This window comes from Diadema setosum, chromosome 18, assembly GCF_964275005.1.
Source record: "Diadema setosum chromosome 18, eeDiaSeto1, whole genome shotgun sequence".
NCBI classification, from domain to species: Eukaryota; Metazoa; Echinodermata; class Echinoidea; order Diadematoida; family Diadematidae; genus Diadema; species Diadema setosum.
In genome coordinates, this window is record NC_092702.1 from 5546369 (window position 1) to 5562218 (window position 15850).

Genomic DNA, 15850 nt, shown 5'->3' on the forward strand with positions numbered 1-15850 from the left:
CCTGCTACAAAGTGTAACGTTACACAAGAAAATAAAGGAGCATAGCATATATAATCAGAGACTGTGTTGCACAATATGCCACACTCCTGACTGAACCAATCTGCCTAAAAGTTAGCAAGCAAAATGAAGCCTTTCAGCAGGGGGATACGTGTGCTTGAAACCAAGGGTGAAGGAAGGGGGGGGGGGGGGGGAGGTAGGGAGGTTACATGGGATCCCAGATAGCGGACTGGATAAGTGTGTCAAGGAGCGGGAAGCTGCGTAATTTCACACAGGAAACATGGTATAAACATTGCGGGCATCAAAGTGACTCTGCCGCACACTCCAAAGCACACTTCCCTCATGAACACATAACAATTTGCTTGTGTGATTAATAGAACATGTGGTGGTGCCAAGGCAAAAAAGTTTATGCAATAATTATTACATTAATGTGAATGGTCTATGATTTCAAATTGTTCAAACTAAGTATATCAACAGACTGCTTACCCATTTTTCAAGATGTACACTGGTAAATTTGTATTATCTATGATTATTCTCATTTCTACAAATTATGGATTTCATGCCTTCACGACCAATGCTTGAAAATTAGACAATATTTGGAAGACCCCCCCCCCCCCATTCAGATGCACAATTGTGTCTATTTCTCAAACAGGTGCAGATGAAGCACTAAGTGTGCTTAATGTGAAAACTTAACAACTCTTCCTTACAAGGCCCACAGAATCGAGTCCAACATATTTGGATCCCATCCACTATAGCCCTCTCCTCTCAACTCCACTTCATATCATATCTGATAAGTTCTGACAGCAGAAACTTTCTGGGTCTGCCTTGAATTGTGACTGAATTTCTGAAACACACAACACGTTCTTCCCTTACAGACAGGCCTGACTGAATATACAAGGGTTGTAAGTGCAAGCATTTTTTCTTGATTTTGCCTTCAAAAATTGAATTCATGCAACTTCCCTAGCCCCCGCAAAATCTGAAAAAAAAAATATGACCTTAACTCTGTCAACTACACCAAATTACATTTTTGTGGTTTGAAACTGTCTCATTATCATAATTAGCATTCATTGCCAGTAATTCTTATGGCAGAATCAAACTCTGTCTTTGGTCTTATGCTGTTGTATACTTCAACTGCAGAATCATTAAATCTATGACTGATAACTATAGGAGATTGAGGAGATGGGAATAAATGTTTGTTTCAAATTGGCAAATTTTGATGTCTTTTGGTGATTTTATGCAGATCTAATGAATTTAACAAGTTCCATCTCGTCTTTCTCAAATGTGAGATAAATGCAACATAATTCAGAGTTGGCAATTGAATGAATACAAGAAGATAATTTTTGCAGCGAAATTACCCGAAGACTTGATGGGTGATAAAGAAGGGGTAAGTGTACCGTTGAAAGGCCCACTGGTACATGTACACGTTTGTGCTTACCGGTGCCTCGTCCCCTGTCCCCAGGACACCCATGCTGACCAGAAGGTAGCCCTTGGAGCCGGCGTTGGCATCATCTGCATTGGACAGCAGCAGCCATTTGTTGCTGATGCTGTGGTCATCTTCCTCGTAGATGGTGCCAACGTCCATTTTGAAGTCTCCAATCAGGGCATCGCTACGCAGCTGGCGGGAGTTGAAGACCTGATGAAAGAAAGGAAATGAATTTACTTTGTATTATAATAATACTCTCACTCCTAGGTCAACATGATAGTCTCATTTCACCAACTGTCAATCATTTGTCCTTACAAGACTATAGGACATTATAAAAGCAATCATTCTCTAATGGAGTCAAACACAAGTCTTTTGTGTTTGGGATTTTTTCCCTCCGTGAGTTGAGATTGAATCCAACATAATTTATTTCCAACTTTGTTTTCATTTGACATTACGTAAAAGTATAACACACGTAATAACACACACACTCCAGGCACCTTCAAATGTCTGCCAGAGCTATCATATCTGTTAATCTATTGTAAAAGGATGTTCACTGCAGGCTATTTAGCTTGTCTCCTATACTGCAACATTGTACAAATTGTATGACTGACCAGCACAAATTATCAAAACTGCCAGATACAAATACCATCTTAATCTGAACAGAATCCTCCAAATCATGTTTGTGTGATGTGACAAAATTTCAGCCCTTTCTATGCTAGAAAGAGAATTAAAATGGCACAATAATTTGAATAGGCTATGACGCAAAATGGTAACTGAACTTAGAATTAAGAGGGCTGCAACAAACAGCATCTTATCCCCCCCCCCCAATTTCTCCAAGATATAATCAGATAAATCTATGTATGAAAGCTCAAAATTTTCTCATATCACTTGTATGGGGTGGTTGGGGGGATCCCAATCCCCATTACTTTATCATTTGCACATAGCATGTCTGCTATCAAAAACCTGAAATATAAGCTAATCTGTCAGGAAGGGAAAAATGAGGCCAATAATTTTCATAACTTTTGGTAAAATAGTCAGGAGCAGACCAGGACATCCTGACAGTGTCATTGATCTGCCCATTTCCTGCTTCTCGTTAAACCAGGGTCCTTGGTTTATGGACAAACTTTGGCCCTCTGCCCTCCAAAAATCTCAGAAAACAGGACTTTCCAGCTATCAAATCAAACTCCAGCAAGCTCTGAAATCTTGAATAACCAAATGATCCAAGACCACATATTGTCTACCATTACCCATAATCCCACAGACTCAAGCATGACTCATTTCTTTCAGTCAAATTGCCTATTTCAATATGAACTGATGCCACATTATCTACAAATTGCCTAGCGTGGTGATACAGCCACCACTGATATTTCAAAAGTTGAAATAACTGACAAAGACTTTCAATATATTCTGTGTGTTTGCCCATGAATATTTATAGTGATTATACAATCTTTTGTCAGGAGCCTATGAACTTTGTTTACACACACACAAATTAAGGTTCATAGAGCTACCTGCTTCCTAAAAATGAGTTGTCATTTTATTTTCTTGACGGTCTAATAGATTTCCAATAAATATTTCTCTAAAAGTTCACAAATCGTGGCTATTGCATCATAAAGTGAGACTCCTCTTCATATTGATGTTGACTTTCATATACACAATCAATTCAAACTAATTAGAATAGTATAAAAGTGACTTTCATTGAAATAAGTACCAAAAAAAATAGTTAAATCTTTATAATTTGACACGTTTTCAAGGAATAGTACACATAGTGACAAATTACATACAACCATGTACAGTGTACACTATAAATTTAATATCTATACAGCTAATAATGTCATCTAATGATGTTATGACATTACAGAATGTCTGTAGCTGCTGGACTTTGATGACAATAATTCTTTTTTTCTCATGAGGAAGAAGTTATATAATCATTAGAGTAATTGCCAAACTTTATCTTATATCAATCTTATGTATGCAGTGAGGCCATAACATTATCCCCTCATTTTGATTGATAATACCCCTGGGCCCCGTTTTATCAAAAGATATAATCGATTATAAATTTCCTTACTACACAGGTTGCCATAGACTTACCATAAAAACTAACTATAAAATCAATTATAACTCCTCATAAAACAGGACCCAGTTCTGTAAAACTGTGAGAAAATCTGAAAGTTTCTCTCTACTTGTCTCATCACTGTTAAACAGTCAGCGTTCCATTCCTTGAATTCTACACCTGTCGCAAAAGTCAACTGGAATATCAAGTGGAGTTTCCCTTTAAAGCGCACAAACCATTGCATCAAAAAGTCAGTCTTCATGTGTTTGCAGTAGTGCTACAGGTGGGCGTGGCTTTTACTCAGCAAGGTCATGTTTATCTTCACGAGCAAATAAAAAGAAGGCTATTAATAGTATATATACAGTGTGTCCGCATACACTCTCAGTTTTCACTGATAAGCAAAGACCTACATAACGCTATCATGAAGATGACGACTATAAACTATGGATCGTTCAAGGGACAACTTTTGTTGTGATTTCCATCATGCAGTTTCCAAAGCACTTGCGCTGTGAGCTTCTAGAGACATTGATACTATCTTAGACCAGTAAGGATTCCACATTTAAGTACCAGTACCCATTACAAAATTCTGAGTGACAAGCACTGTAAAACTGCCATCAGCTTTAAGAGCATGTAGGAGTTATTATAAAGCAATACGGCAAACAAATGCACTGAAATGGAATCCCTAACGACATTTTCCAATAAAATGTTATGCCATTTAGCTACAAGATTACACAGCTTGGTGGAGAGTTCAAATAATCATGCAGCAAGCAAATAAAATGTAAGGCAAAGATTCACATTTGCTATCAGTGGGTAATACTCGGTGGCTCAAATCCTGCAAATATCTCTTTACATTCCTACAAACTCAGTCGCAATTAGCCAAACTAGTCTATCGACATTCAGTTTAATCCTTCCAGACTTGGCCACATTTCAAGCTAGACAGACCGCCAGGTGTAACAACACAACAGTCTAAAGAAACATAACTGTGATTACACAAGGATGGCTACGAAAAACACATTCATGTTTAATAGTTTAAAGCATACTTTAAAACAAGGCCTCCAAGGAAAGAGGTCTAAATACAACTGTAGCTTATAAGACTATCCTGCATAAATAAAACTAAACAGATAAATGAGTATGAAGATTTAACAGAGCAATCCTAATTCTTGTTGAGCATTGGATAAGTTCAGTAAAACTTGGCAAGGAAAGTATTAATGAGGACTAAACTCACCTGAAAGTTGACTACCTCATCAAAGAGTTCTGCAGGGCTCATGTGGAAGTTGTAGAAAAATACCTGGAAAGAAAAAAGAACAAAAGAACAAGTTATGTCTTACTAATACAATGTCTTACATCTATTTGTCTACAATACAATTCCAGCAGAAACTCCTTATTGTTCATGAAATTTACACTTAAGAAATAAAGTAAATTATATTTTACAAGTGTATCTGTGAATCGAAGTATATAATAGACATTTTCAGTGAGTTGAATGAAGTTAATAAATCTCACAGAAAGGAAGACCATCCTCTAAAATGAAAAAAAAATAAAAAAATAAGGATAAACAAGACCATACAGATTAAATCCATCTTAATAAATTGTTTTTGGACTTAGTCCAAAATAAAAGAGATCAGTTCTTGGGGGGGGGGGGGGGGGTAAAGTCACCAAGAGTCAATAAAGATACATTGATACTGTTTCTCATGTGATAAAACGAGGGTGTCTATACTTTTCAACACTACATTTCTGGATGAATGTCTCATGCTATGCTTTGAATTCTATACTCAGTTCTATATTCAGTTGATAACTGCTTTCTTTGCATTAAAGCAGCGTAAAACAAAACAGTACATGGCAGAACTGCTCACTTGGAAACGTCCTGGTTCACAGATGATGAATGGTATGACAAATTCCCAATATTGCTAACCAGGGCAGCACAAGTGGCATGCATCAAAAATATAATATATTAAAATTTAAAAAAAAATTACAATAAATCTTCCCCACAGGTGTAAACTAATATACCCAGAGAGCAATAACTCTGGACAGGATTAAAGACCGAAAACTAGAGAGCCAGAAATCCATAAAGCCGTGAACTGCAGTGTCCTGTAAAACCCTAGGGAATCTCGTCTTTAATAATGAGCTACTGAATCATAATTCACTGCACACAATACAATCATCAGTTTTATTCCATACTCCCTAGAAGACCCAAATCCAACTTAGTTCCAGTTCATCGGAAGTAGTTCGCTGGACACCACTGCTCATGTCCAAAGGTGTAAATAGACCTACATTGAGCCCAAGTTTAAAACAAAATTAGCCTACTTTGATGAATTATCCCAACCCTCAAAGAACAAAAACAAAAAGATTGATCCTGTGGCTGTCTGCTGATAGAGACAAAACTGGAATGATAGGATCTGACAACAAATTCACAAGAAAATTTCCCAGCTGAAACATTTCCAGTGTTCACGAAAGAGCAATGAAGTCTGCAACTATAGAATACTGTTCAAAACTTTTATAGATCCCAATACATACTTGTACTATGCAAGATAATTTCCCAGCTAAAACATTTCCCGAGTTCACAAAAGAGCAATGCAACTACAGAACACTATCTAAAATTTTATTGATTCAATTTCATACTATGCTAGAGGGCACACGATACTTGCTGGCAGCATATTCATGCTCCTGACATACGACTAGGAAATTCATTCTTGCACATGATTTCAAGAAAAAAAATTGTACAACGGTCACAGTTGCTGCTCACAGAACATAACTCATCTAATTAATGGTTGATGAAAAGGGCACTCCTGGATACACCGAAACAAAGTGAAACATTTTCCACTTTATCAAAATTCTTCATGAATTTTGGCACTGCACTGAACTAGCAGGAAAATATCAACATGCAAAGATACTTTTACACTATCAAATACTTCTACACAAACATCCTCGTCTCCCAAAACATAAAACATGCTTATTCACTGAAATTGGCTCCTATGCAAAACACAAAAAACAAAAACAAAACAAAACAAAACATATAGAAAAAAATAACAGTAAATAAATGCATGTAAATAATAATAACCATGCAAAATTTTCCATGTTTACAGTATGTAAATCATCACTAAGACTTGTGGGATTACTATTACTGAAACAACTCTTAGTATAACTTAATAAGCAGGATTTTTTAAACACATATCATTCCAAACATAAGCATTCTTTCTTACCAGAAAATCCTTTCTTCTTTTCTTGGGTATCACTTTGTATTTCACTTTAGTGAGTGTATTCACAATCAACTTTGCTCACAGATGCAAAAGTTTTCGTTCATTCAGGCATTGGATACTGCAACTCCGAATATCATAGAGCAATCTTAAAAAAAAAAAAAAAAAAAAAAAAAAAAAAAAAAAAAACTTGTACAGGGCACTGCATTTACACTTGTAAGGTTGCACCTTTGACAGAGCATCACTTTCATATATTACATCACATATTGTACTCTCCTTTTCTATCAGGACGGGGATGATCTGAATGGGCTTTGGAACGTAAATAGAGTGTACGACAGCCAAGGTCACTGCCGCTTCAGTGATCGTCGCCATGCCCCGTTTCATTCTCTTGAAATGGAGCAGAAGGGGCCATCATTAACCCTTAATTAAAACCCCACCATCTCTAAATTAACAAATGACACTCCAAACAGCGGGAGAATAAATGTGGGGCTGAGACAAACTGTCCCATCGGGGCATCCACACATAACATACACTTGCAAACTCTTTGCCACACTCAATAACACAATAAGAATATACTGTATGCTAGACGTCATCAAAACTAATGCCATTTACAAACGTAGGTGGAAATACTATGAAATTGAATAAATATGTCAATTTACTGCAAGAAGGAAATATAGTATACAATTAATCGTAGGTCATGACCTCAACTGAACTTTGTCACGATTACACTGCCATTGGTGCCAACACTGGCATGAAAAAGTGACTTTTCTCTACAAAAGATGCCATTTTTTAGGCTTCCTCAAGTTTTCTTTTTTTCCCCCCTTGGGGACTACAGATAATATGACTTTGCCAGTGCATCATTTATCTATCATATATTTCTGGAATATGGATGAAAAATTAATCCATCTACTCATCCATCCATCCATCTATCAATCAATGCTTCCATCCATCTATCTATCTATCTATCCATCTATCTATCTATCCATCCATCCATCTATCCATCTATCTATCTATCCATCCATCCACCTAGCTATCCATCCATCCACTCATTCAGCCAGCCAGCTTTCAAACAAGTAGCCATGAATGCACAAGTCGATCACCAATGCACACATTGCACCTTCATGCAAAGGCTGTCTTTTGAAATTCTAGGAAATTAGAAAATTTCACACAATGAAAGTCCTTCACTAGGCTTTTTCATTCAGAAAAAAAAAGAAAATAGTGTGAATTGAGATGAAGTATCTTACTTTCACCAGGTTGGATTTACATAAATCATGAAAACTAAAATCAAATGCACAAAAAAAAGCAAAAACAAAACAAACAAAAGAAAAAAGGAGGGGGGGGGGGGCATTTTACCTCATCCCAGTACGGCCGATTGGTGGACTTCTTCACCCTGGTCATCTTGGTCTGGTTGGAGACGGTCACTTTGCACACGGGGTGGATGTTGCCGCCGGCCAGCTGCCGCGCCTCCCAGATCTTGATGCGGACTTGGAAGTCCTGGGGTTTCTTGGACAGCTTGGAGCGGCTCTTCTTCTTGCGCCTGCCGGTTCCGAGATATAAGAGCAGATCAGTTTTTTTTACCCATTCCTTATTAAAAGCTCAAAAGTTCCAGTGGGAGATGATAAAATAATCTGGTGCCCGTTGCATAAAAGTTACAATTATGGTAACTTTGCCATCCAATGGTAACTACCATGGCAACAATACTCAACAACCAATCAAAATTAAGAATTCCATGGAAGTTACCACTGGATGGCAAAGTTACCATAATAGTAACTTTTTATGTAACGGGCCCCAGGATCTACCACTCAATAAACGTAGTTGTCTGCTTCATGTTATCAAATGTAAAACCTGTAAAGTATAAAGCTATTGGATTTGGATGTTGCTCTTAATGTTCATGTCTCTTTCAGCCATAACTGGGAAGCTTCAGTATGCCTAACAGTAGTTAATGTATGCACTGACATAGCAATGCATTGGACTCATGCCATAACATAATGAATCATCTTTTTTCTATAATTTGGAAGCCCGCCCCCATTATGGCCGACATAAGTGTCAATGTTTTAAACGAATAGGTCTACATTTCCCTTTCTTGAAGCCTTTAACAGCCCCAGAAGAAAAAAAAATTACAAAGAGAAAAAAAATAAAATAAAATAAAATAAAAACATAATGTACAAGAAAATATCAAATAGCACTCAAGACTTCACTGGTTTAACATATCAAAAGTCTACAACTGGATCCTTTTAATTGCTACTGACACACGCATCCATAAAGCATGATGGTAATATAACCCTGCCCTTTTCATCCAAGCAGTCAAAGTCTTATCATTACTGAACAAATTCTGCTCAAAACTCCGTGTAGCTTCACTTCATTGCACTTTGTCCACTTGACTGCCTACCCTATTAACAGGTGTATGATAGTGTCCCCTTTCCTTCATTTATCATATTACTTCTTTGACATGCATATTCAGAAAGGTCTCAAGGGATTTCATGCTTCTTGCTTTTCCCAGTTAATACTGCAGGGAAATGTAGTTTAGGTAGAAGGGGAAATTGCAGCATCCACTTTTGAGAATGTGAATTGCTACACAACATTGCCCTAAAAAAAATAAGAAAATAATCTGTTTTTGTTTTCTTTTTTATTCCATGTTAAAAGGATGATTTCCCTGGCTTTTTATTGTTTTGTTTTGTTTATTGATGACCTACTGTTCTTGTGTGTCTGGCCAAGAAAACACATATTCCACACACTTGATTTCTTTTGTAACTAATACTTGTCCAAACACCAAAAATGGACTGAGGAAATTATATAATACGCATAAACACTGCTTAACACCAGTGCTCCTATTCAGTCCATAGTTTCACCCACACAGTTTGTTGGATGGTTGTTTGTTAGCTTTTTCCTACATGAAGGCATACACAAACATCCCAAAGTGACACCTTCTTGTGAGCACCATTCATGCATGATCTCACATTACGTACTGCAGACAGACTGAACAATTTTCTACAACCAGGGTGGAGCGAACCGATCATTCAGCTACACTTTTGCACATCAAAACTGATACTTCATTGTGCACCAAGTTTGTGAAAATGGAAGGACACCACATACTGCACAACGGTACAACCATGCCCCTGGTGTGGCTTATTTTTCTCAGTCGCAATGTTTTTTTTTTTTATACATTTCAGGAAATGTTTTTGAGATCATTTCACACACAAAAAAAGAAGAAGAGGAAAATACAAAGATACCAAGCATTTTGCAAGCTCTAATATCTGCGCTAGGGAAGTAGAGTCCATACATCGACTGCCCTGGTAAAATATCATGATTTTCACATCAGCAAAGTAACGAGAAAATGACTTCCTGCTACCCTCACAAATGATTTCTTTTTTAACCCATTAAGGACATGCTGATTTTGCTACATTGTATAACACGCATTTCCCATAGACACCAGGGGTCCGTTTCATGAAGCTATCACATAAAAGCTATCACATAAATCTTAGAATGGCCAAAGTCGCTCATAGCTATTAAGGAGAGACTTTCACGGTGAAGTAAAAACCATTTCACAAAGTCTCTCCTAAAGCTATGAGAGACTTTAATTATTTCAATCGTCATGTTCGAGGTTAATACTCATTAACATATCATTAGCATATCATTAACGCGTTCTCCCTATTGTGTTACATGCGGTGTGCAGTCGCTACATAGATATATCACGTACGTATATACACACAGGGTATACAGCGCAGAGGCAACTTACAGATCTACGATGGAGGCAAGATCCTAAAGGCCGAGTTGCATTCTACACCGCTACTAGTACACATTTCTATCAGTAAGTATATTTAAAGCTGTCTGCGATTGAAAAGTAATGCATGTGGATTCATAATGTGATATCATTTAGATATATTTTTGTTCGAACCTTCGAACCATACTCCGATGCCAGTAGCGCTTACACAACTTCTTTTAGCAATCCCGAGTAGCACCTAGACCTAGATACTACTTATCCGGTGTATAAGTAAACCAGACTAGACCCTTAGCCTTGGTATTCCTAGATCTAATTATTAAACATTATCACTAACATCAGTAGGCCTATCAATCATCAGTAAGGAAGTTAATAGGTCTTCTAAATAGTGCTATCTATCTAGGCAGTTAGTAGATTCTATAGGTCCATACTCCGATGCTAGTAGCGCTTACACAACTTCTTTTAGCAATTTAATTCATGATGACATGACAACAGTTGATGATCAGAGTCCGACTGTGGCTGCATCTCAGGCTATAACTGCGACCAACCCGAATGTGAAGCCACAGTACAGCTGGTACTACCAGATCTTAGGTAGATGTAGACCTTGCAACATGGATGTCTATTGACAAGATCTAGAACCTCAAGAAGTCTTAATACCCCAAACTATAGGCTTACATATGTTGAATTGAGACAACTCAAATACTAGTAGTGTGTCTTTTAATCATCCCCCCCCCCAAAAAAAAAAAAAAAAACTACAAGATCCTTTACATATTTAAGCTGCAAAAACATGTGAACTGATTTCAAATTTCACACTGATTCTAGACATTGTGTGTAAAATCTCAAAATCGAAAATTTGACCCAAAATCAAGTGATTCGTCGGTTCGTGTGACCGGCGACGAATTATTTAGGCTGTATTCCATGATGTTTGCACCAGCAGGGGTTGAAAATGCATTTTGTATTTTTCTCCCCAAAAGGAGAGACTTTATGTGCTAGCTTTGTTCATGAAATGGTTTCAAGAAAAAGTCTCTCCTAAATCTGAGTTTATGTGATAGCTTTAAGCGATAGCTTTTTCATGAAACGGTTTTTTAGCAAAGTCTCTCCTAAGTGTGACTTAGGAGAGAGAAAGTCTCTCATAAGACTTTCATGAAACGGACCCCTGCCTGAGTATACTCAGGAGTAGTCTTCAGTAGGATAGATAATACAAGCAATTAACCTCACTCCTGATTACAGATAGACTGGGATTTATGAGCTGCACATATGTGTTGTATATTAAGTCAAACAATCTTCAGAAGCGGAAACATTACTTTATTACTATGTGACAATTATGTTCTCAAAATATGAAACTGGGAAACCGACATGATCGTCAGATGAGAGTTTTGGCTTAAAGCCATTAAAGGTGCTCTTTACCATTGGGAAAAGTGATTTTTTTTAAAAATGTTCGAGTTATCACATTTGATGCATATGTGTACATCAGTTGTGTCACAAAACATCCACCATATAAAAATTTCGCAACAACACCTTAAAGGTACTCGCCCACATTTGCAAACCCACGAAAATCAAAACTGCATAAAACAGGTCCAATATGACTTCAAGTACAAGTTATAACAGTAACATACCTCACCTGTCGCTCTTTGTCTATACCATTCGATAAAAGAGAGAAAATCATCGTTTTAAAATCAATTTTCAAACCGGGTCAACCCGACCCAAAATCGAATTACGAGCGCGGGCTATAGCTACGTATATTGTACATGTAACACGTACGTGGACCGGAGCTAGCGAGCGTTATACGCACGCATACGGATTACGGTGCATTTTCATTTATTTTTATGAAAGTAATGGACTAATTGGAACGAAATTTTGCACAGGTGTTACTGCAATCATACCCAAACTCCATGCTAACTATGAGACCAATTGCTGCAGGTTTACAAATGTGGGCTAATACCTTTAAGCATAGAGGAGATATCACTGTTTTTCTTAAACCACGACTGTAGACGGTTTATTCTAGAAGCGATTTTATTACAACTATTGTTCATATTTGGGGTATTCACAATGATTATACTTATTGATGTGTTGACATTGGTTGTTTTTATCATAAACTCACACTTCAGAACTATTTTGAAGCACTAAAGCTGGGTTTATGTTTCACCTGCAAATAGTAAATAATGCCTCTCACAGTGCTTTCATACATGTATTCCTAACCTGTTGAGGATGAGTCCGAGCATACAGGGTACCTGGGCAGGTGTCTATGGGAAATGCATGTTGTAGTAAAATCAGTCCGTCCTCAAAGAGGTTAATACAAGGTACAGTGTACATGCACCTTGAGAGGAGTTTCACATCCTCATTTGGTTGGTTGGGTGATTGATTGAGGTGTCTTCTACAAGATGACAACTATAGAGTTAACAGGTCAAAATGATGTTTTGCAAAAAATAGAATATCAGCAGTAAAATGGCTACCATGGCTAAATGAGACAATATCACCATTTATCACTGTAATCATTACTTTCATTATCATCATCATTTCTATCCCTTTTTGTTTTGATCACTATCATCACCATCATCATCACTATCACTATCATCATCACCATCATCATCATATCATTACCATCATCACCATCATCATTATCAATATCATCAACATAATCTACTATTGCACTATCATATTGCTAGGATGAAGATGATCACTCACTTAAGGCCTCCGATGCCGCCTCCTCCTCCTCCGCCACCACCCGGTGGTCCATCTTCGTCTCCGTCGTCATCGCCACCCTCATCACCTCCGCCACCATCATCACCTCCCTCTTCATCACCATCCTCATCTCCTACAACAAATTGAAGCGGAAACATACTAACCTACTGTCAGAGGAATGTCATAATAAATGAGGCAGGGTGCTAATATTCTGACAAGGATTTCCAGAGTTACCAGGAAATTTTTAGGACAGTTTTAAAGGACAAGTTCACCTTCATACACATAAGGACTATGAGAATGCAGCAATATTAGTAGAACAGAACACATCAGTAAAAGTTGGTACAAAAAAAAAAATGCATGATAACAGGCATGCCGTGGAGGTCATTCAGAATTGGAGGCTTAGTTGATATCATGTTACACATGAACTTGTTTTGCTTGTTTGTGAGCTGTAACTATTCAACACAGTAGTGACGGCCACTTTCTAATTGAAAGACACCCCCCCCACACCTACACACACACACACACACACACACACACACACACACACACACACACACACATGCAAACACAAATCATGCAAAACTGGAAAGAGGAATTAGATTTGAGTTTGTTAACCTATCCATCTGTCTGTTCTTTGGTTTGCTCAGTTACTTTTTGTTGAGTTTGTTTGTAAAACAGCAAGCCACATTCAAATAATAAAATTTGACAGTAGTATATGTATAAACTATTTCCCTAATCTGCATGTACCTTGTACTTTAACCGCAAACTGGTCAGGTTTATTCACAAGGATATCACAACACATTTGATTGAACACGATGACGTAACTTTTATTGCAAGCTATCCCATTTCTTTGGTCAGTCTTCTGTTACTCTTTTCATAGATTAAGAGGGCATCGTTTCAGAGATTTCATGGGTGCAACACCACCTTAATGTCTGCCTTGCAATCACCCAATTTCATTCAACTCAAAGCAGACCAGTTTGAAGATTGCTGGTAGTATCACATGTGTGTGAGTTGGGGGTGGGGGGATTTCTTCATAGTACAATGAAGTTGTGACACTTTAATGTCCAATTAAATGACACTCAACTTTGCTATCAATCCAAGTTTACTATCTCACTTCTAGAACATTAAAGAATACTTCAATTGAACAGCTTCTTTACGTGTTTTACCTGCAGCTATAAACACATGTATACAATAAATCATACATATATGCACAGAGCAATTGGAGTGCACAGTTGACTTTCATGACTCCACTTCTCATGTAATCATTAAATGTGTCATAAGTCTACATGATTTTTCCTTGCATTTTAATAATGAAGTTCATTGATCTGGACCAGTGACCACAGACTGAACTTTCACCCACTCTAGGGCTGCAGAGACAAAATATTTTTCAATCTATTTCTATCTACAGTTCGACCTCGATTCTCCGGCATGTCGGGACCGGCGCTCATCCGGATAAGCGAATTGGCCGGATATGGGGGACACAATGTTAACGTATATAGCTGCCGTCCAAGCTGCCATCCCAGTGCACTGGCAGCTAGGTAGGTAGCATACCCCGCAACGGTGGTGTAATCTATGCTAGCCTGCGCAAAATTGTAGTCCCTTCTTCACAAAAATAAAGCATATCTTTATGTGAAAATCATACATGTTTTAGCTCATTAGATATTGAGAAACCTGTCATGCACATCTTATGAAATTAGTAAAATAGATACATGAAAAGATGTTAAAGTTACTGGGTTTTTTTTTCAATTTTTGGACGAAAAAAAAGTCCTTCACTGCGCAAACGCGTCCGGATAATAGAGATTTCCACATAAAAGGAGGCCGGATAATCGAGGTCGAACTGTACATGTATTGCACCAAGAAAGCATTATCATTGCACCTGCCAAATAGAATATATTATGTTGCTAGAAAATGAAATCCTAACTTAATTAGGTAGCCTTTAACATTAACCTTTCACCTTAGAACTGTACTTTCAAGCCGTTTTTACTGTTTATTCATTTCCAATATTCTTACCTGGTATTATCACTGGACAATCCTTGCTGAAAATATGGTTAGAAAATGACCTATTTCAAACTACACAGAATGACCTTTGGCCTTGACTTACAACTACCTTAGTGTTCAAGTAAATGTCACTTTGTATTCAAACACTTACCCAAATTTTCATTCACACCTTGTACATTGTATTTGCTCTCTCTTTACATTTACAACTGATTCTTATCCTTTGACATATTCTCCTGTGTGTGAGTGACAAGTTCTGAGTCCCTTCTACCAAATAACTACGGCTATAAATTAGCAACATGCTACATCAGGGCCACTTCATGCATGGAATGAAATTAATGCAGTTGGTATAATATTTTCATTCCCTATGGTTGGCAAAAAAAAAAAAAAAACATTCATACATGCACATGCATGTTTCTAAACCAGAAAAAGAAAAAAAAAAATATACAGCGTGCCCATGAGCAAGTACACTGTAGCAGCATCAACATGCAATGTGGCTGGTTTAAAAGCACCAACAAACATTTCTGATTTTTCAATTTCAATTCAATTATACTTAATGAACTGTTTCTTCACAAAAATCTGTTTGACAGTCTAGAGAAGCATGAAGTTAACTTTCACTATGCTGTAATATATCAAGTAAAAACAAAATGTCCATTCTACTGACTGGGTGGACAACATTTTATATTGCATTCACTATGTATCATTTATTTTTGTTTGCTCTCACAATACATAATTCAAGGGGTTGACATAACTCTATTTTGCTATTTACCATAATGGGTTTAACTCATGTCCTT

The 15850-nt window shown here is 37.3% G+C and overlaps 1 protein-coding gene across 1 annotated transcript in view; it reads right to left on the minus strand.

The window, feature by feature from the left end:
• The window catches only part of LOC140241652 (myoferlin-like), a 188884-nt gene that overhangs the window by 135227 nt on the left and 37807 nt on the right, over positions 1-15850 (minus strand). The window contains exons 6-9 of the mRNA XM_072321395.1: positions 13065-13194; positions 8015-8198; positions 4696-4758; positions 1433-1630 (exon numbers count right to left, since the gene is read on the minus strand). Of these exons, the coding sequence (XP_072177496.1) occupies positions 1433-1630; positions 4696-4758; positions 8015-8198; positions 13065-13194 (575 nt within the window). The remainder of the gene's footprint in view (positions 1-1432; positions 1631-4695; positions 4759-8014; positions 8199-13064; positions 13195-15850) is intronic.